Raw genomic sequence first — 16,772 nt, forward strand, 5'->3', positions numbered from 1 at the left:
TTAAGGAAATTCAAATTTTCGGGGCAGGACCTTGTATGGGAGATAAGACCTTTAAGTAACATTTCTGTATATAAAAGCTATATTTCAGTCAAGTTTTGTATCTATATCGTAATTTAGTAATAAGTAATGTGCGTTTAAGTGATTTTCGGAAGGGAACCTTGTATGGGACCGATCGCACACATATTATGTACCGATCGTGAAAAAAATCTTAAAATATAATTTTTGTATACAAAACTAATATTTGTACAAAATTTTGTATCAATTGCTTTATTTGGTAATGAGTAATGTGTCTTTAAGAGATTTTCGTAAGAGGACCTTGTATGGGAGCTATGACCAATTATGTAACATTAATGTATATATAGACAAAATTTTGGCTAAATTCTGTATCTCTATCATTATTTGGTAATGAATACATGAATGCATTAAGTGATTTTCTTGTATGGGAGCTATGACCAAATATGGACCGATCGTGAAAAAATTTTATTTTTTATGGATATCACTATTTGGTAATGAGTTGTGTGCCTTTAAGTGTTTTTCTGAAGGGGAGCTTGTATGGGAACTATAACCAATTATGGACCAATCGGAAAAAAATTTCACAATAACATTTTTGTATATAAGAGCAATAGTAGTACCAAATTCTATATTAATATCTTAATTAAGTAATGAGTTATGTGCGTTTAAGTGATTTTCGGGAGGGGACCTTGTATGGGAGCTATGACCAATTATGGACCGATCTACAAAACTTTTTCTCTATATGAATTCTATTGATATAAAATTTTAATTTGAAAAATTTTGTTAAGATATCAACATTCTGGTATAAGAAATTGTGGACTGATTCCGGCAATTTTCAACAGGAATAAAGCTCTTGTGTAAAAACATGGAATTATATTGCATAGCTTTAGTGAAAATTACATCAGAATGTGTAAAAAATGCTTATTTTTTTTCAGAGTTGTTTTAAATTTTGATTCATAACTTTTCCCGATATAAACCGATTTTGCTCATTTTCAATACCAGACGGACAGACGGACATATAATTTCATAAGGACCAAGAATATATATACTTTGTTGGGTCTCAGATGAATATTTCTTGGAGTTACACACGGAATGACAAAGTTATATGTATATACCCTCTATCACCACTCATGGTGGTGTAGGGTATAAAAAACGTAGAGAAAATAAATACATTTTATTTTTGATTTCCAACGCCAACGTTAGAAATCAATAATGTCTAATAGTCTAATTAAGAAAAATTTTAATTTTCGAAAAAATCGGTGCAAGGACACGCCCACCTCTCATATAACCTAAAACGTAAAAATGCCTTTGCATTAAATTTTTTATCAGAATGCATTCAAAATTGGAGTGTGTGTCTGGTAGTATTTTTAATCAAAATCCTGAATTTCTAAAAAATCGGCCCAAGGACATGCCCATTTCCCATATATCCTAAAGGAGGTATTAGACGACATGTATTTTACATATGTACCGTCACTTTTTTTATCCATATGTAATTCCGAATGTATGTCAAAATTGTTATTTTACATACGATTCATAAATTTTGCTATCTCACCTGCCTGTGTTTTTCCGTATGACATAACCTATAATGTAATCAAAGCTGTCTTTTTAATGTGTAAAAATTGTTAAAATTATAAATTAATTTATTAAAAATGAAAAAAATACTTTTTCATGTTCTTTATTCAATTTCTTTAATTTACTTTTTTCAAAAAATGTTATTTAAGCAAAGCAGCAGTTTTGTTTAGGTTTGTCATACGAAAATAGAGCACGCTCTAATCGAAAAAATTACATATGTATTTCTACATGTATTTTACATATGCAATGTTTCATATGTATCAGACGATATGTACAACTTTTACAGATGGAAATTTTGACAGTACATATGTAAAATACATGTTGTCTAATACATATACCGGCGTATAGAGAGGCATATTAAAAAAATCACCACTACACACACACTATTGGCATTTTTTCAATGAAATTGCACTGAAAAAACTATTTTTTAATTTTGAAGATTAAATTGTATTACTGTAAAATGTGAATATTTATAAACAAAATGTAATCAATGTACATAAGAATGATAATTTCTTCACATAGAAACAACATTTCAAATAAAAAAAAATATGAAACAAGATGAACTTATTTACTTTAATTGTTATGTATTCTGGAAAATTTAGGTGTACGTTGTTTTTGTAAATTATACTCTTGCTTTTGCAAGTTGTTTTTGTTTTTCAAGTTGTATTTGCAATTTCTTTAACAAAGCGACATCAACCTGCTTTGTTGAATGATGTCAAGCAACTAAATAAAATATTTGTTTAGAAGTTCGTATGCGATCGTGTTGTGTACATGTAATTTGCCGAAAATCTTCGTTGTCAGAACAATACTAGCGCCGACGTTTGGTCTAATACCACCTTAAAGCTTAAATACGACGTTAAAACTGCAGTTTTCTTCCAAATATATTCAAAATTAGACTATGTATAAGTATTTGATAAGATAGTAAATAAAACTTCAGGATTAAAAAAATCGGTACTAGGACACGCCCACCTCCCATATAATATAAAGCGTAAAAACGTCGTTGTGCATAAATTTTTGAGGACTGATCGTAGAACTATGAAATTCGGTATGTAAGTGTCTGTTAGTTCAAATAAGAAACATTTGAAGTACACTAATACCCCGGTTTGCGTCGCCTCGTTCTGCGTCTGCTTTGAAGTTGCGTCTTTTTAAAATTTCTGTGATTTCGAAGTTGCGTCGTTTTTGTTTCAGTTTGCGTCACATGTTTTGAAGTTGCGTCGTTAGTGCTTCGATTTGCGTCGTTAATACGAAAATGTTTGTACAAAGCTAAAACTGAAAAAGGGAATTTCCCGTTTAAATCTAGTGCAAATTCGAAATTGTGTCCTTTTAAAATTTCTGTGACTTCGAAGTTGCGTCGTTTATGTTTCAGTTTGAGTCGTTAATATGAAAATGTTTGTACAAAGCTCAAACAGAAAAAGGGGATTTCCCGTTTAAGTCTAATGTTAATACATACATAGATATGTATTTATGTTGTCTGATGGTAGCAAGTTGTAGGTCGTTAGTAGTTACAAATTACATTTGCTGAAGTGAAGTTGATCTAAATATTTTGCAGCAATGAGTCAAAAAAGAAAGCAATTATGCTTAGAACAAAAGCTTGACATTTTAAAACGTTTTAAATCAGGAGAATGGGCTGTTGATATTGGAAGAAACCTTGGACTAGCCCCTTCTACAATAAAATCCATTTGTTCCAGAGACGCTGATAAAATTAAAAAATTTGCTGAAACCGCATCATCGTTACAACATAAACAGGTTACCAAAATGAGAAGTTCTTTAATGGAAAAAATGGAGTCACTTCTTAACATTTGGATAGAAGATCAAAATCAGCGAAGAATGTCATTAAGTCAAATGGTAATTCAAAAGAAAGCACTAACTTTATTTGAAGATCTGAAAGAAGATTATCCATTATCAAGTGCCGAAAGTGCGGAAGAATTTAATGCAAGCAGAGGTTGGTTTGACCGTTATAAAATCCGTGGAAATTTGCATAGCATTGCATAAAAAGGAGAATCTGCTAGTGCTGATACTTCAGCTGCAGAAAAGTTCAAACTTGAATTAAAAGCAATTATTGAAGAAGGTGGGTATTCTGCACAACAAGTTTTAAACGCTGATGAAACGAGACTTTTTTGGAAACGTTTGCCAGGAAGAACGTACATTTCTAAATCCGAAAAATCTTCGCCAGGTTATAAATCTAGCAAAGATAGACTTACACTTCTTTTGGGAGGAAATGCAGCGGGAGATTTTAAATTTAAGCCATTTTTAATTTACCACTCTGAAAACCCGAGAGCTTTTAAAAATGTTAAAAAGAGCGAGCTTTCTGTTCATTGGCGTGCAAATAAAAAAGCATGGATGACTGCATCCTTATTTAGAGATTGGATGAACAATTGTGCTGCTCCCGAGCTAAAGGCTTATTGTTCTTCAAAAAATATTGAGTTTAAAATGCTCTTGTTAGTTGACAATGCACCAGGTCATCCTGTTTTTTAAGAAGATTATTCGGAAAATATTAATGTTATTTTTATGCCCCCAAATACAATATCTGTGATACAACCAATGGATCAAGGTGTTATATATAACTTCAAGTCATACTATCTGCGTCGAACATTTCATCAACTTCTAAAAGCAACTGACGGAGATAACATGCCATCCATGAAAGAGTTTTGGAAGAATTACAATATCCTGATGGCTATTGAAAATATAAACCTATCTTGGAAAGAAGTAAAAGAATCGTGCATGAACGGAACTTGGCGTCAATTATGGCCCGAATGTGTTCTCAAAGATATGGAAGATATTAATGATGTTCCACACACATGTAAAGAACTTGCAGAATCAGCTAGAAATGCAAATTTTTTGGAATGGAAGAACAAGATATTAATGATCTCCTATTATACGACCCAGAGTTAAATTGTAACCAAAGTTTGACTGCAAACCGGGGTATTAGTGTATCATAAAAAATCGATGCAAAGACACGCCCACCTCTCATATAACCTTAAACGTAAAAACGCCATTGTTTGTTAGCATATTTAACAAAAATGCAGAATCTGGAAAAAGTCGAACCAAAGACACGACCACCTCTCTTATAACCTAAGGCTTAAAAACGACATTGTTACTACATTTTTCATCAGAATATATCCAAAATTAGATTATAAGTGTTTGATAAGATAATTGTCAAAAATGTTGCACATCAAAAAAATCGGTTCAATGACACGCCCACCACCCATATAAACTTAAGCATAAAAACGTTATAGATAACAACATTTTTGATCAGAATGAATTTAAAATTTACATATGTTATAATAATTGTCCTTGAAAACTTTATGCCTAATTTGGTTCAATCGCTCCAAGGTTTTATTAGGCTGCCATATTTCCTTTTATTAAAAATAGTTTTAAAAAGTTCAAATACTAACAGATTGTTATATACATAACTGTAAGTATTAGTTTTCTCAATTATTTTTATTGAAATATGTCTTAAATATAAAGTTAAACAAGTTAGAGTGCTATATTTGGCTTTGCCGAATCTTAAATACCCTCCACCTTAAACTGGTTTCATAAATTATCAAATTTTATGGATTAATTCAAATTTACCTTAATATTTTAGACTTACTTTCATTACGCCTTACAATAAGCAATTAAAAACAAAACCACTTAACAGAATAATTTCTATGTGTGAGAAAAATGTATGGCAATCGCCCCCCTACACAACCCGTACAATAACGACGGGAGGTACAAGAGTACCAGAATTGAAGTCATGCATTTGGACATGACCTCCCCCTTGGTTTATGCGGAAACTATCTGAACTCCTACCGATCTATGGGTCACGGCACCCGGTTGCAATGCAACTCCACACCGAGCATACGCTCTTCCCGCGATTTCGGTCTAAACCACAGCCACCACGATACTCCGTAAATGGCCGCACCATCATCCAGGCTGAAAAACCAGTTTCATGGGCTTCCTGGATCCCGTGGTACCAGATTTTAAGTCTCCGGTCGGACTTCGTAGTTTAAAATAAACTACTACCAGTTGGCCTCCAAATAGGACCTGAGTGGTGGCTAGCAGCAACACAAAACATACAACAAAAGGTACACAAGACGTACAAACATTGAACGGCCGCCCTCACGATTGACACTTGGTGCCATATTCTCAACACCGGCAGGACAGTACGCACAAAACACTAAACAGAGCACCCTCACGGATACCCAAGATATCCGAAAAACGAAGGCAACGTGGCGGACGTCCTAAAAACAAACAAAAACAACAAAAAGTCGGACAGGTAGAGAAAACCAAATAATGTAGCAAATAAACGAAGCTGAGGAAGGGAAGCAGCTCACAAAGAACGACGAAAACAACTATCCAACGGTCATATACCTATGTGCAAACTAGGCCAAGCCAGCGTGCCGAGAATGCACGACACCTGGCAAGGAACACTACCAACGGCTAACCGCATTAGGGATTGCCTCCACTAACGTCAGTCCTCCTCCTGTTGAATACCTGCCTAGCATATTCTCCCAACCTAGCAACTGTCCTATCGTCCTCTAAAGCTCTACTGTACTCCCAATTTTCTCCGGTCCGAGTAATATTCATACTCGCTAAATCCCTAATGTCACTGTACAGGGGACTCGCTGTAAGAACGTGCCCCACGTCTTCTATTCCTATCCCGCACCTACAGATCGGACAGACCTCTCTTATGCAAAAATGCATTAAGAGAGCCATTTCCCGTCAGTATGAAACCCAAACTTAAGCCGAAGCTAAAGGATGGGTGTTCCTGTACGAACGTCACGTCACGTATGAAACCATACGTTACCCGCACCTTGTCACTATTGGTCCATCTTGTCCGCCACCTAGAGATCAGACACTCCCAAAGCAGTGCCTTGATATCTCTAGGTCCTCCAACCACGTCGGAAGCAGAAAGCCAGCAGCATCATCACCGTCTTATCCATAGACACCTCCACACCAACACTACTACCCCACGCATTAACGTGACGCATAACATCCCCACCAATGGTTTCTATAACAGCACGAGACTGTCCTTCCACCATGATGAGGAGGTCATCCGCATACGCACACAGCTTAAAAGACCGTACAAGATCACCCAGCAAAGGATCCATCATGAGGTTCCATATAAATGGACCACAAATGGATCCCTGAGGGCAACAACGCACAACATCTTTCCAAACTGTGCCGCTGGCACTAGCAATACAAGCTTTCCGACCGCTGAAGTAACTATCTATCGCTGAAGAGCTATCTCTTGGCAGTTCAGATCACGAAGCCTACGCAAGATTGCACTCCAGAAGAGATAATCAAACGCACCCTTAAAATCCACAAATATGCCCAAGACATATTTGGCCGTAGAGTTACTCACCGTACTGCGAACATGTTGCCAAGCATCCTCAACACTCATGCCCTCCTTAAAGCCAATCTGAAACTCAGAAGATGACGGCCTGGCGATCTCCTTTAGTCGAAACACCATCATCCTTTCAAGCACTTTTCCAAGTACTGGAAGGAGACTGATGCCCCGATAAGAGCGAGGATTACTCCTCACCCTATCAGGAGACTTTAGGAGGACCACAACCCGAGCAATCTTCCAAGCTTCAGGAAAACAGCTCTCGCTGAAACACTTCCCAAAGATTGACTCCAGATATTCTGGCACGGCCTTCCAGATGCCTTTACACATCTCTCCAGTCATGCCATCAATACCTGGCGATTTTCTGCTTTTAACGCGGCAGGCACTGTCATATATCTCAAAACTTTCTAAGATCGGAGGGCCATCCACCTCCCCAGGGGGAAGTGGAACAGCATTCTCCTCACGAGGAAAGAAAACATCCAACAGAAGGCTGAACCTAGTCTTACGACGTCGGCCCAGCAAAGTGTCATTAGTGTGACACATCCACTGATCTATCTTACCGACCTGGTCATCTATCGTCAGTATCCTAAAGTTATCAATAGGCACCTCTGAGGCCACCGACCGAAAATATCCTGCGTACGAGTACCAGTCAATATCCCTATTCCTCCAGGTTCGAGTCTGGTCTGTTCTAACAGTTCGTTCTCTGCAAGTGACCGTAAACTCAATGAGCCTATGGTCACTTACACTCCAGTCATTACACACCCTCCACCTAAAGTCAAATGCTGTCATAGCTGCACCATTGGCAGCTGTAACGTCTATGTCACTGGTACCCATAGGACCGTCAAAAGTGTACAGGTCACTCTGCTCATTCACCACCATGACGCACTTGGTAACCAGCAATTCGCTAAGCATAACTCCTCGTATATAGTTCTGATGACCAGGGGCTAACCTGTCCATCTTACTGAACCACATACGAGGGCATGTGTCTAAGCTTAGGACCGATCTACAAAATTTTTTCTCTATATGATTTCTATTGATATAAAATTTTAATTTGTAAAATTTTGTTAAGATATCTACATTCTGAGAGAAGTTATTAACAATAAACTCATTTTCCGGGAAAATGTACTTTCGTATGGGAGGTATAAGAAATTGTGGACCGATTCCGGCTACCTTCAATAGGAATAAAGCTCTCGTGTAAAAACAAATGTATGATGATTTTCATGGAATTATATTGCATAGTTTTCGTGAAAATTACATCAGAATGTGTAAAAATGCTTATTTTTTCGGAGTTGTTTTAAATTTTGATTCATAACTTTTCCCGATATAGATCGATTTTTTTCATTTTCAATACCAAACTACCTAGGACAATAGGAAATATTCTGGACAAATTTCAATAATTTATTTCACTTTGTTTTTACGTGACCGTATTTTACACAGACAGACGGACATAGATAAATCGACTCAGAATTTCATAAGGAGCAAGAATATATATACTTTGTTGGGTCTCAGATGAATATTTCTTGGTGTTACACACGGAATGACATAGAGGGAATATATAACCCTCTATTACCACTGATAGTGGTGGAGGGTATAACAATTCAGAGTGCTATATTAGGCTGTGCCGAATCTTAAATACTCTCCACCTGTAAGCTACTTTCTATAAAGACCCTTATAAATATTACTAGATACGTATTTAATAAATTGTGAAAGTTTAAATTGTGCTTCCGTGATGAAAATGGGGGCTCCACGGCCCCCATATGAAAGTCCGCTCGTTTTCCCCCAAAATGTTCGGTTGAATATTAAAGTAATTTATGCAAAATTTGAAGAATCTAGTTCTATTAGTTTCCCAGATAAATGAATTTTTGTATTTAATTAATATGGGAAATGCCAAGTCCACCATTTAAAGTCCGCCAATTATTCCCTAAATGTTCACATTAATGTCAAAGTACTTCATGTAATATTTAAAGATTCTACATCTAATAGTTTCTCAAATATAAGAATTTTTCTATTAAATTCATGTGGGGGTTTCAAGCCCCCAAGATAAAAGCCCGCCCTTTTTTCTCCAAAATGTTTGGATGAATATTAAAGTAATTTGTGCAAAATTTGAAGAATCTAGTTCTATAAGTTTCCCAGATAAACGAAATTTCTAGCTCTAATAGTTTCTCAGATATACGAATTTTTCTATTTAATTCATATGGGGGCTCCAAGCCCCCCAGATGGAAGTCCGATATTTTTCATCCAAAATGTTCAGACGAATATTTAAGTTCTTAGTGCAAAAGTTGAAGAATTTAGTTCTATTAGTTTCCCAGATAAACGAATTTTTGCATTTAATTTATATGGGAGGTACCGCTCCCCTCATGGGTAGTCCGCCAATTTATTTCCCAAAATATTAACATGGATGTTAAAGTTATTTGTGCAAAATTTTAAGATTCTAACTGTAATTGTTTCTAAGATAAACGAATTTTTGTTTTTAATTTATATGGGAGGTGCCACGCCCCCTAATGCTAGTCCGCCTACTTTTTGTCCTAAATAATCACATTGACACTAAAGTGGCTCCGACAAAATTTGAGGACTCTAACTGTTATATTATCTCAAATATACGGATTTAATATTTTCTAATATGGGCGTGGCACCTCGCTACCACTTTAGTGGGGAGGGTATATAACCCACCTTAAAGTATACCAATCAGCTTAGAATCATTTTCTGAGTCGATTTGGCTATGTCTGTCCGTCTGTCTGACCTTGTAACCAAACTATAGGTCGCAATTTTGAAGATAATTCAATGAAATTTGATCTTCTATTGTCCCAGGGACGAAGCCTATTGAAAATGGTTAAGATCGGTCCATTATTTCACCTATCCCCCATACAACCGAACCCCTGAATAAGGCTTGTAATCAAACTTCAGGTCTCAGTTTTGAAGATAATTCAATGAAATTTGGTACATTCTCTTCTATAGTACCGGAGACGAAGCCTATTAAAAATAGTTAAGATTGGTCCATTATTTCACCTAGCCCCCATACAACTGAACCTCTGAATAGGGCTTGTAAAGCTTGTAATCAAACTTCATGTCTCAATTTTGAAGATAATTCAATGAAATTAGTCACATGATGTTCTATGGCACCGGAGACGAAGCCTATTGAAAATGGTTAACATTCGTTCATTATTTCACCTAGCCCCCATACAACTGAACCCGACGAATAGATCTTTTAAGTTCATAATTATGTTTAATATACTCGTGTCTCGACAAAAAGCTACAAAACCAAGTTCTATACTAGAATTGATGACTTTCATGAATTTTATAATTATAGGGTCTCATTTGACCATAGCCCCTATACAAATACAAAGTGTATCTGAGGCAAGGTACAATTCAACTATATGCTCTATTATGAAAACTAAATCACATTTTATTTTTGTAACAGGTGTAGGGTATTATATGGTCGGCCTCGCCCGACTATAATTTCTTACTTGTTTTAAATTATCTTTATTTCTTAATTGGATATTTGCATTTAAGTAATTTTCTGAAGTTGGCTTTACATGGGAGCTGTGACCAATTATGGGCCTGCTTTAAACACATTCATGATGAATATTATACCGATATCTTCATTCAGTTATGTAATATGTGAGATTACGTGGTTATCGGAAATGGGCCTTATATGGGAGCTATGCCCAATTATGGACCAATCCGAAAAATATTTTGAAAAGCGATATATGTATACACAAAACATGTTTATGTTAAATGTTATTCCAATATCTTTATTTCTTAATTAGTTATTTGTATTTAAGTATTTTTCGAAAGTGGACCATATATGGGAACTGTGCCCAATAATCGAACTATACAGATCTACGTTGGTAATATGATTTCTGTTCTTGTTATATACATATGTGCAAAATTTCGTGGTGATACCGATATTTTTGCCCAAGTTATTAACGATAAATCTATTTACTAGAATATGTATGGGGGCTATGAGAAATTTTGAATCGATTGTTTTGAGTTTGAACATTTTTGATCCCTGGGTAAAGAAAATAACGTATAACAAAATGCATTCTATTATCTTTAGTAGTTTCTGAGAAAACTACTCAATAATGAATATTTTCAGTGAATTTGGCTGATTTATTTTGATTCATTTTAACGTGAGAATGTTTGAGGCAGACGGACAGACACAGCTAAATCGACTCAGAATTTCAAAAAGATCCACAATATATATACACACGGAATGACAAACTTATATATACCCTCTATCACCACTGATGGTGGTGGAGGGTATAATTATGAATCGTATGTAAAATAACAATTGTGACATACATACATTCAAAATTGCATATGGATAAAAAATTGTTTAAATTGTTAAAAAAAGCTGTATTTCAGGTAATTGCCAATAATGTTCTTTGAAACACCACACAATTTTACACCTACAACCTACAAAATCTTCGGCGGATTATTATTATTACTTCGCAAGCGGTGCTGATTTGTTAAATGTACAGGTGTGTTCGATTGTCTTACCCAGATGACTATTTACAATGTATACTGTGGAGAGCAGATGAAAGTGAGGAGATAAAGACATACACATTAAACACTGTTACCTACGGTACAAAGCCCGCAGCATTTTTGGCAATCCGCGCCATGCACCAACTCGCAACTAAAGAAGAAGGTAAATTTCCATTGGCTGCTAAAATAGTAAGACGTGACTTTTATGTAGATGGCAGATTTCTGGTGGTGACGCCTTCGAAGAGGGTATGGAAATAAGGCAACAGACTGGCAATTTTTTTCATAAGGAAATGGTGTTCAAATGTTCCTGTAGTATTGAATGAAGTACCTCCAGATCAATGTGAACAATTTTTAAAACTTAAATTACCAAAACACTTGGACTTGTTTGGGATCCAAATAGTGATAACTTTATCTTTTCGTTTACACCTGTTGATAATTGTAAAGTTATTACTAAACGATCTATTTTATCGACAGTTCCTCGTCTATATGACCCTTGGTTTAATTGTTTCAGTCATCACAAAGGCCAACATCATCATGCAGCATTTATGGAAGCTTCAACTACAGTGGGATGAAAGTCTTCAATAATCGTTACATTCGTCATGGCTATATTTCGAAATTCGATTCCATTCATTACTTCACATTTCCTCGATATGTTTCAATGCCAAATTCAAAAATTGAAATTCATGCATTTTGTGATGCTTATGGTGTTTGCGTATACAATCGTTCTGAACTCAATGGTGTCGTAATGTTATCATTGCTGTGCTCTTAGTCGAGAGTTTCACCCCTAAAAGCTTAACGGTACCAAAACTTGAGCTTTCTGCAGCGTGTATTCTGAACTCGTGGGTGTAATTATCAAGAATTTACCGTTTGATTGTGTTGTACACTGTTGGTCAGATTACATGGTAGTGCTGTCGCACAATGCACAGCGGACCAAATGCCTAATCTAGCGCGCAATAGCGTTTTACTCGGCTTAGAAATCACTTAGAAATCTGAAATTTGTAATGTGACTAGAAAATGAAATGAGCTACAATTTATTTATACTATTTTAAAGCCAAAGAGCTACTCTTTCCAACGTATATAAAATATCTACAGAAGTAAACGGGAGTAGTATGTAAAAACTTTAAAAAATTCAAAGTTTCTTGAAAAATATCTTCAATATACCAACACTTTTCGATCTTATTTTTTTGGCGAACGATATCATAAAAATTTTTACAAATCATATAAATAGTCCTTGCAGTTAATAAATATGAAATAAGTTTGTAATTTAACTTCTCTCTCTTTAAAAAATCACTTCAAAATATCAAATCATTTATAAGAAATTTGCAAAAAAATTTATTTAAAAAAATTGCTCTTGTGATGTTAACTTCGTAGAAAACAAAAAAATATTTTTACAGTGGGATCATGGTAAGTATAAAAGCAATACAAATTTTGTTTTGAAAACATAAATTTTTTGACCAATTTCGCGCTAGATTACGCATCTGAATTTCAAGATAATCGGTGCAAGGGCATTCCCACCCTACATACAATCTATATCGTAAAAAGGTTTTTTTTTTTCAAAATGTAATGAAAATTTAAATATGTGTTTGTGTTTGATTAACGCGCTTTATATTCAATTTTTCATTAGAATGTGTTAAAAATTGACATATGTTTTAGTGAATATACTACAAACCTTGAAGCAAAATGTTTTAATAGCTTCAAGGATTCCTTATACTCCGATATATCCTTTTAATTAACTAACTATAAAACTTTAAATATTTTAAACGTTAGCTTATTTTAAATGTGTACATACAATTTTACTGAAAACTGACTATAAATAAAAACATAAATAATTAAAGAAACATTTATAATTATTTAATAATAATAAACAAGTAAGAAAGTATAGTCGGGCGTGGCCGACCATATGATACCCTACACCAGTTATGAATATTAAATGTGACTTATTTTTCATAATAAAGCATTTATCTTCCATATTCCCTTGTTCCGATACATTTAAGCAATTTATGGATGAAAAACTAATTTTCTGAAAGAGACTTAATATGGGGGCTAGGGACAAATATGGACCAAGCCCGATAAAATTTTGTGAATATATTTATATTTACATAATATTTTATTGTGCTGAATTTCATCGCGATATTTGTGTTTATAAGTTAATTTGGGACATTCAAGTAATTTTCTGAAGGGGACTTTGTATGGGAGCTAGGGTCAAATGGGGCCCGATCTTTATGAAATTTGGCAGGGTCATCAAGACTTCTATAAAACTTAGTTGTGCCGTATTTTATCGATATACACTTTAGTGGTGTAGGGTATAAATATATCACGTTCATACTCTGTAACGTTTTTGCTTGTACTTGGCTCCTCAAATATATTTATTCTTTATTTTTTTAATACATATTACTATAAAACTTACATTACCAATATCAAAGAACTTCCAACTCAATCACTTTGAGTAAGTTTTTTCAAAATAACTTTTATTATATTTACTCGATTTCCAATATTTATTCATTCTGCTATTAAATAGTATTACACTTTTCAGTAAAATCTTTTTTATACCCTCCACCACCATCAGTGGTGATAGAGGGTATATATAAGTTTGTCGTTCCGTGTGCAACACCAAGAAATATTCATCTAAGACCCCACAAAGTATATATATTCTGGGTCCTTATCAAATTCTGAGTCGATTTAGCTATGTCCGTCTGTCTGTCTGCCTAAAACACGCTCACGTTAAAACTAAGCAAAGGGAGTCAACCAAATTCACCCAAAACATTTATTATTATCCTATGCAGTTTTGTATTGAAAATCAGCAAAATCGGTTCACAACGAAAAAAGTTATGAGTAAAAATTTCAGACCACCTCGAAAAAAATTACGTTTTTTTCATAATTCTTTTGAAGTTTTCTCAGAAACTATCAAAGATATTTCGATGAATTTTGTCACACATTATTTTTTCAGGCCAGTGATCAATTATGTTCAAGATCTTTACAATCGATCCAATATTTCCTATAGCCCCCATACAAAGTATATATTCCCGGAAATTAGTTTATCGTTAATTACTCCCTCAAATATATCGGTATCAACACACAATTTTGTACATGCAAATATGATATGAACAGAAATCATATTGTCAACGTACATCTCAGTCGGTCCACAATTGGTCATAGCTTCCATATAAGGTCCACTTCCGAAAATCACCTAAACGCAATGTTTCTTTGTTGAATAAAGCTATTGTGATAAAATTCGAGTTAAATGTGTTTTGTGTACATACAAATCAATCTACCAAATTTTTTACGGATCGGTCCATTATTGGTCATAGCTCCCATATAAGGCCCACTTCCGAAAATCATTTAAAAACTCATATTTCATTGTCAAAGCTATCGTGATAAAATTCGACACAAATATGTTTTGTCTAAATATGAATCACTCTACGAAATTTTTTCCGGATAGGCCCATAATTGGTCATAGCTCCCATATAAGGCCCACTTCCGAAAATCATTTAAAAACACATATTTCATTGTCAAATAAAGCTATCGTTATAAAATTCGACATAAATATATTCTGTCTAAATATTGGTCATAGCTTCCATATAAGGTTAACTTCCGAAAATCACTTAAACGCATATATTTCATTAAATTCTAAAGCTATTGGGATAAAATTTGACAAAAATATGTTTTGTGTACATACAAATCAATCTACCAAATTTTTTACGGATCGGTCCATTATTGGTCATAGCTCCCTTATAAGGCCCACTTCCGAAAATAATTTAAAAGCTCATATTTCATTGTCAAATAAAGCAATTTTGACAAAATTCGACACAAATATGTTTGTCTTTATATGAGTCACTCTACGAAATTTTTCCCAGATAGGCTCATAATTGGTCATAGCTCCCATATAAAGTCCATTTCCGAAAATCACTTAAACGCATATATTTCATTAAATTCTTAAACTACCCAGCAAAATCTTTGCTTACAATGATTACCATTAAGTACTTCATTAATGATTTACTTTGTAGGCAAAGTCTAAAATAAATCAAAACAAGTAAGAAAGTATAGTCGGGCGTGGCCGACCATATGATACCCTACACCAGTTATGAATATTAAATGTGATTTATTTTTCATAATAAAGCATTTATCTTCAATATTCCCTTGTTCCGATACATTTAAGCAATTTATGGATGAAAAACTAATTTTCTGGGGGCTAGGGGCATATATGGACCAAGCCCGATAAAATTTTGTGAATATATTTATATTTACATAACATTTTATTGTACAGAATTTTATCGCGATATTTGTGTTTATAAGTTAATTTGGGACATTCAAGTAATTTTCTGAAGGGGACTTTGTATGGGAGCTAGGGTCAGATGGGGCCCGATCTTTATGAAATTTGGCAGGGTCATCAAGACTTCTATAAAACTTAGTTATCGATATATCTATATATTTAACATAATTATGAGCTCAGAAGCCCTTTTCGGGGGGACCTGTTCTATGGGGGCTAGGTGAAATAATGGACCGATTTTAACCATTTTCAATAGGCTTCGTCCTTGGGTCAAATAAAACGTGCGTGCCAAATTTCATCCAATTATATTGAAAATTGCGACCTGTACCTTGCGCACAAAGTTTACATGGACAGCCAGCTAGACGGACGGACGGACGGACATAGCTTAATCGACTCAGACCTGTGGGACCTGTTCTATGGGGGCTAGGTGAAATAATGGACCGATTTTAACCATTCTCAATAGGCTTCGTCCTTGGGTCAAATAAAACGTGCGTGCCAAATTTCATCCAATTATCTTGAAAATTGCGACCTGTACCTTGCGCACAAGGTTTACATGGACAGCCAGCCAGCCAGCCAGACGGACGGACATAGCTTAATCGACTCAACCGATTGGTATACTTTAAGGTTGGTCTAGGTCGAATATTTTTGTATGTTACAAACATCATCAAATCCAATATACCCTCCCCACTAATGTGGTGTAGGGTATAATAAAGAAACAAACAAAAAATAAAACAGTTAGTTTTTCTGTTTTTTTCCTTTTTTTGTGCGCACGATATCAAATGTCTATTTTTAGACAAACAGAAAATAAAATATTATTTGTGTGTGAAAACTATTATTTGACGCACAATAAACAGCAAAGCAGTGGTGTAGTAAGAGTAGCATTCAACTGGTAGACGGAAGGTACTGAGTTCAACCCCAGTCTGTGTTGACTTTTTTTTTTTTTTCATAAATATTCTATAAATAACTCTACTAAAAAACAACTTATTTCCAACCAAATAATATTGACTTACTTTTGGAACATCTCAAACAAAAATAAGTACTTTTTCTAGTAGAATTGTTAGCACTTTACTCGATGAGTTCTGGTGATTTTTCTAGTGAATGTGTAAG

The 16,772-nt window shown here is 34.7% G+C and overlaps 1 protein-coding gene across 1 annotated transcript; it reads left to right on the plus strand.

The window, feature by feature from the left end:
• Positions 1–3,339: 3,339 nt before the first annotated feature.
• LOC119613471 (tigger transposable element-derived protein 1-like) lies at positions 3,340–4,059 on the plus strand. Its single transcript, XM_037969488.1, has 2 exons — positions 3,340–3,526; positions 3,581–4,059. Exons 1-2 carry the CDS (start codon positions 3,340–3,342, stop codon positions 4,057–4,059), a joined length of 666 nt encoding a protein of 221 aa, XP_037825416.1.
• Positions 4,060–16,772: the final 12,713 nt, after the last annotated feature.

The sequence above is a fragment of the Lucilia sericata genome, unplaced genomic scaffold (genome assembly GCF_015586225.1).
Source record: "Lucilia sericata isolate MDLA Ls3-8-SP2 unplaced genomic scaffold, ASM1558622v1 Contig002136F_arrow, whole genome shotgun sequence".
Classification (NCBI taxonomy): Eukaryota; Metazoa; Arthropoda; class Insecta; order Diptera; family Calliphoridae; genus Lucilia; species Lucilia sericata.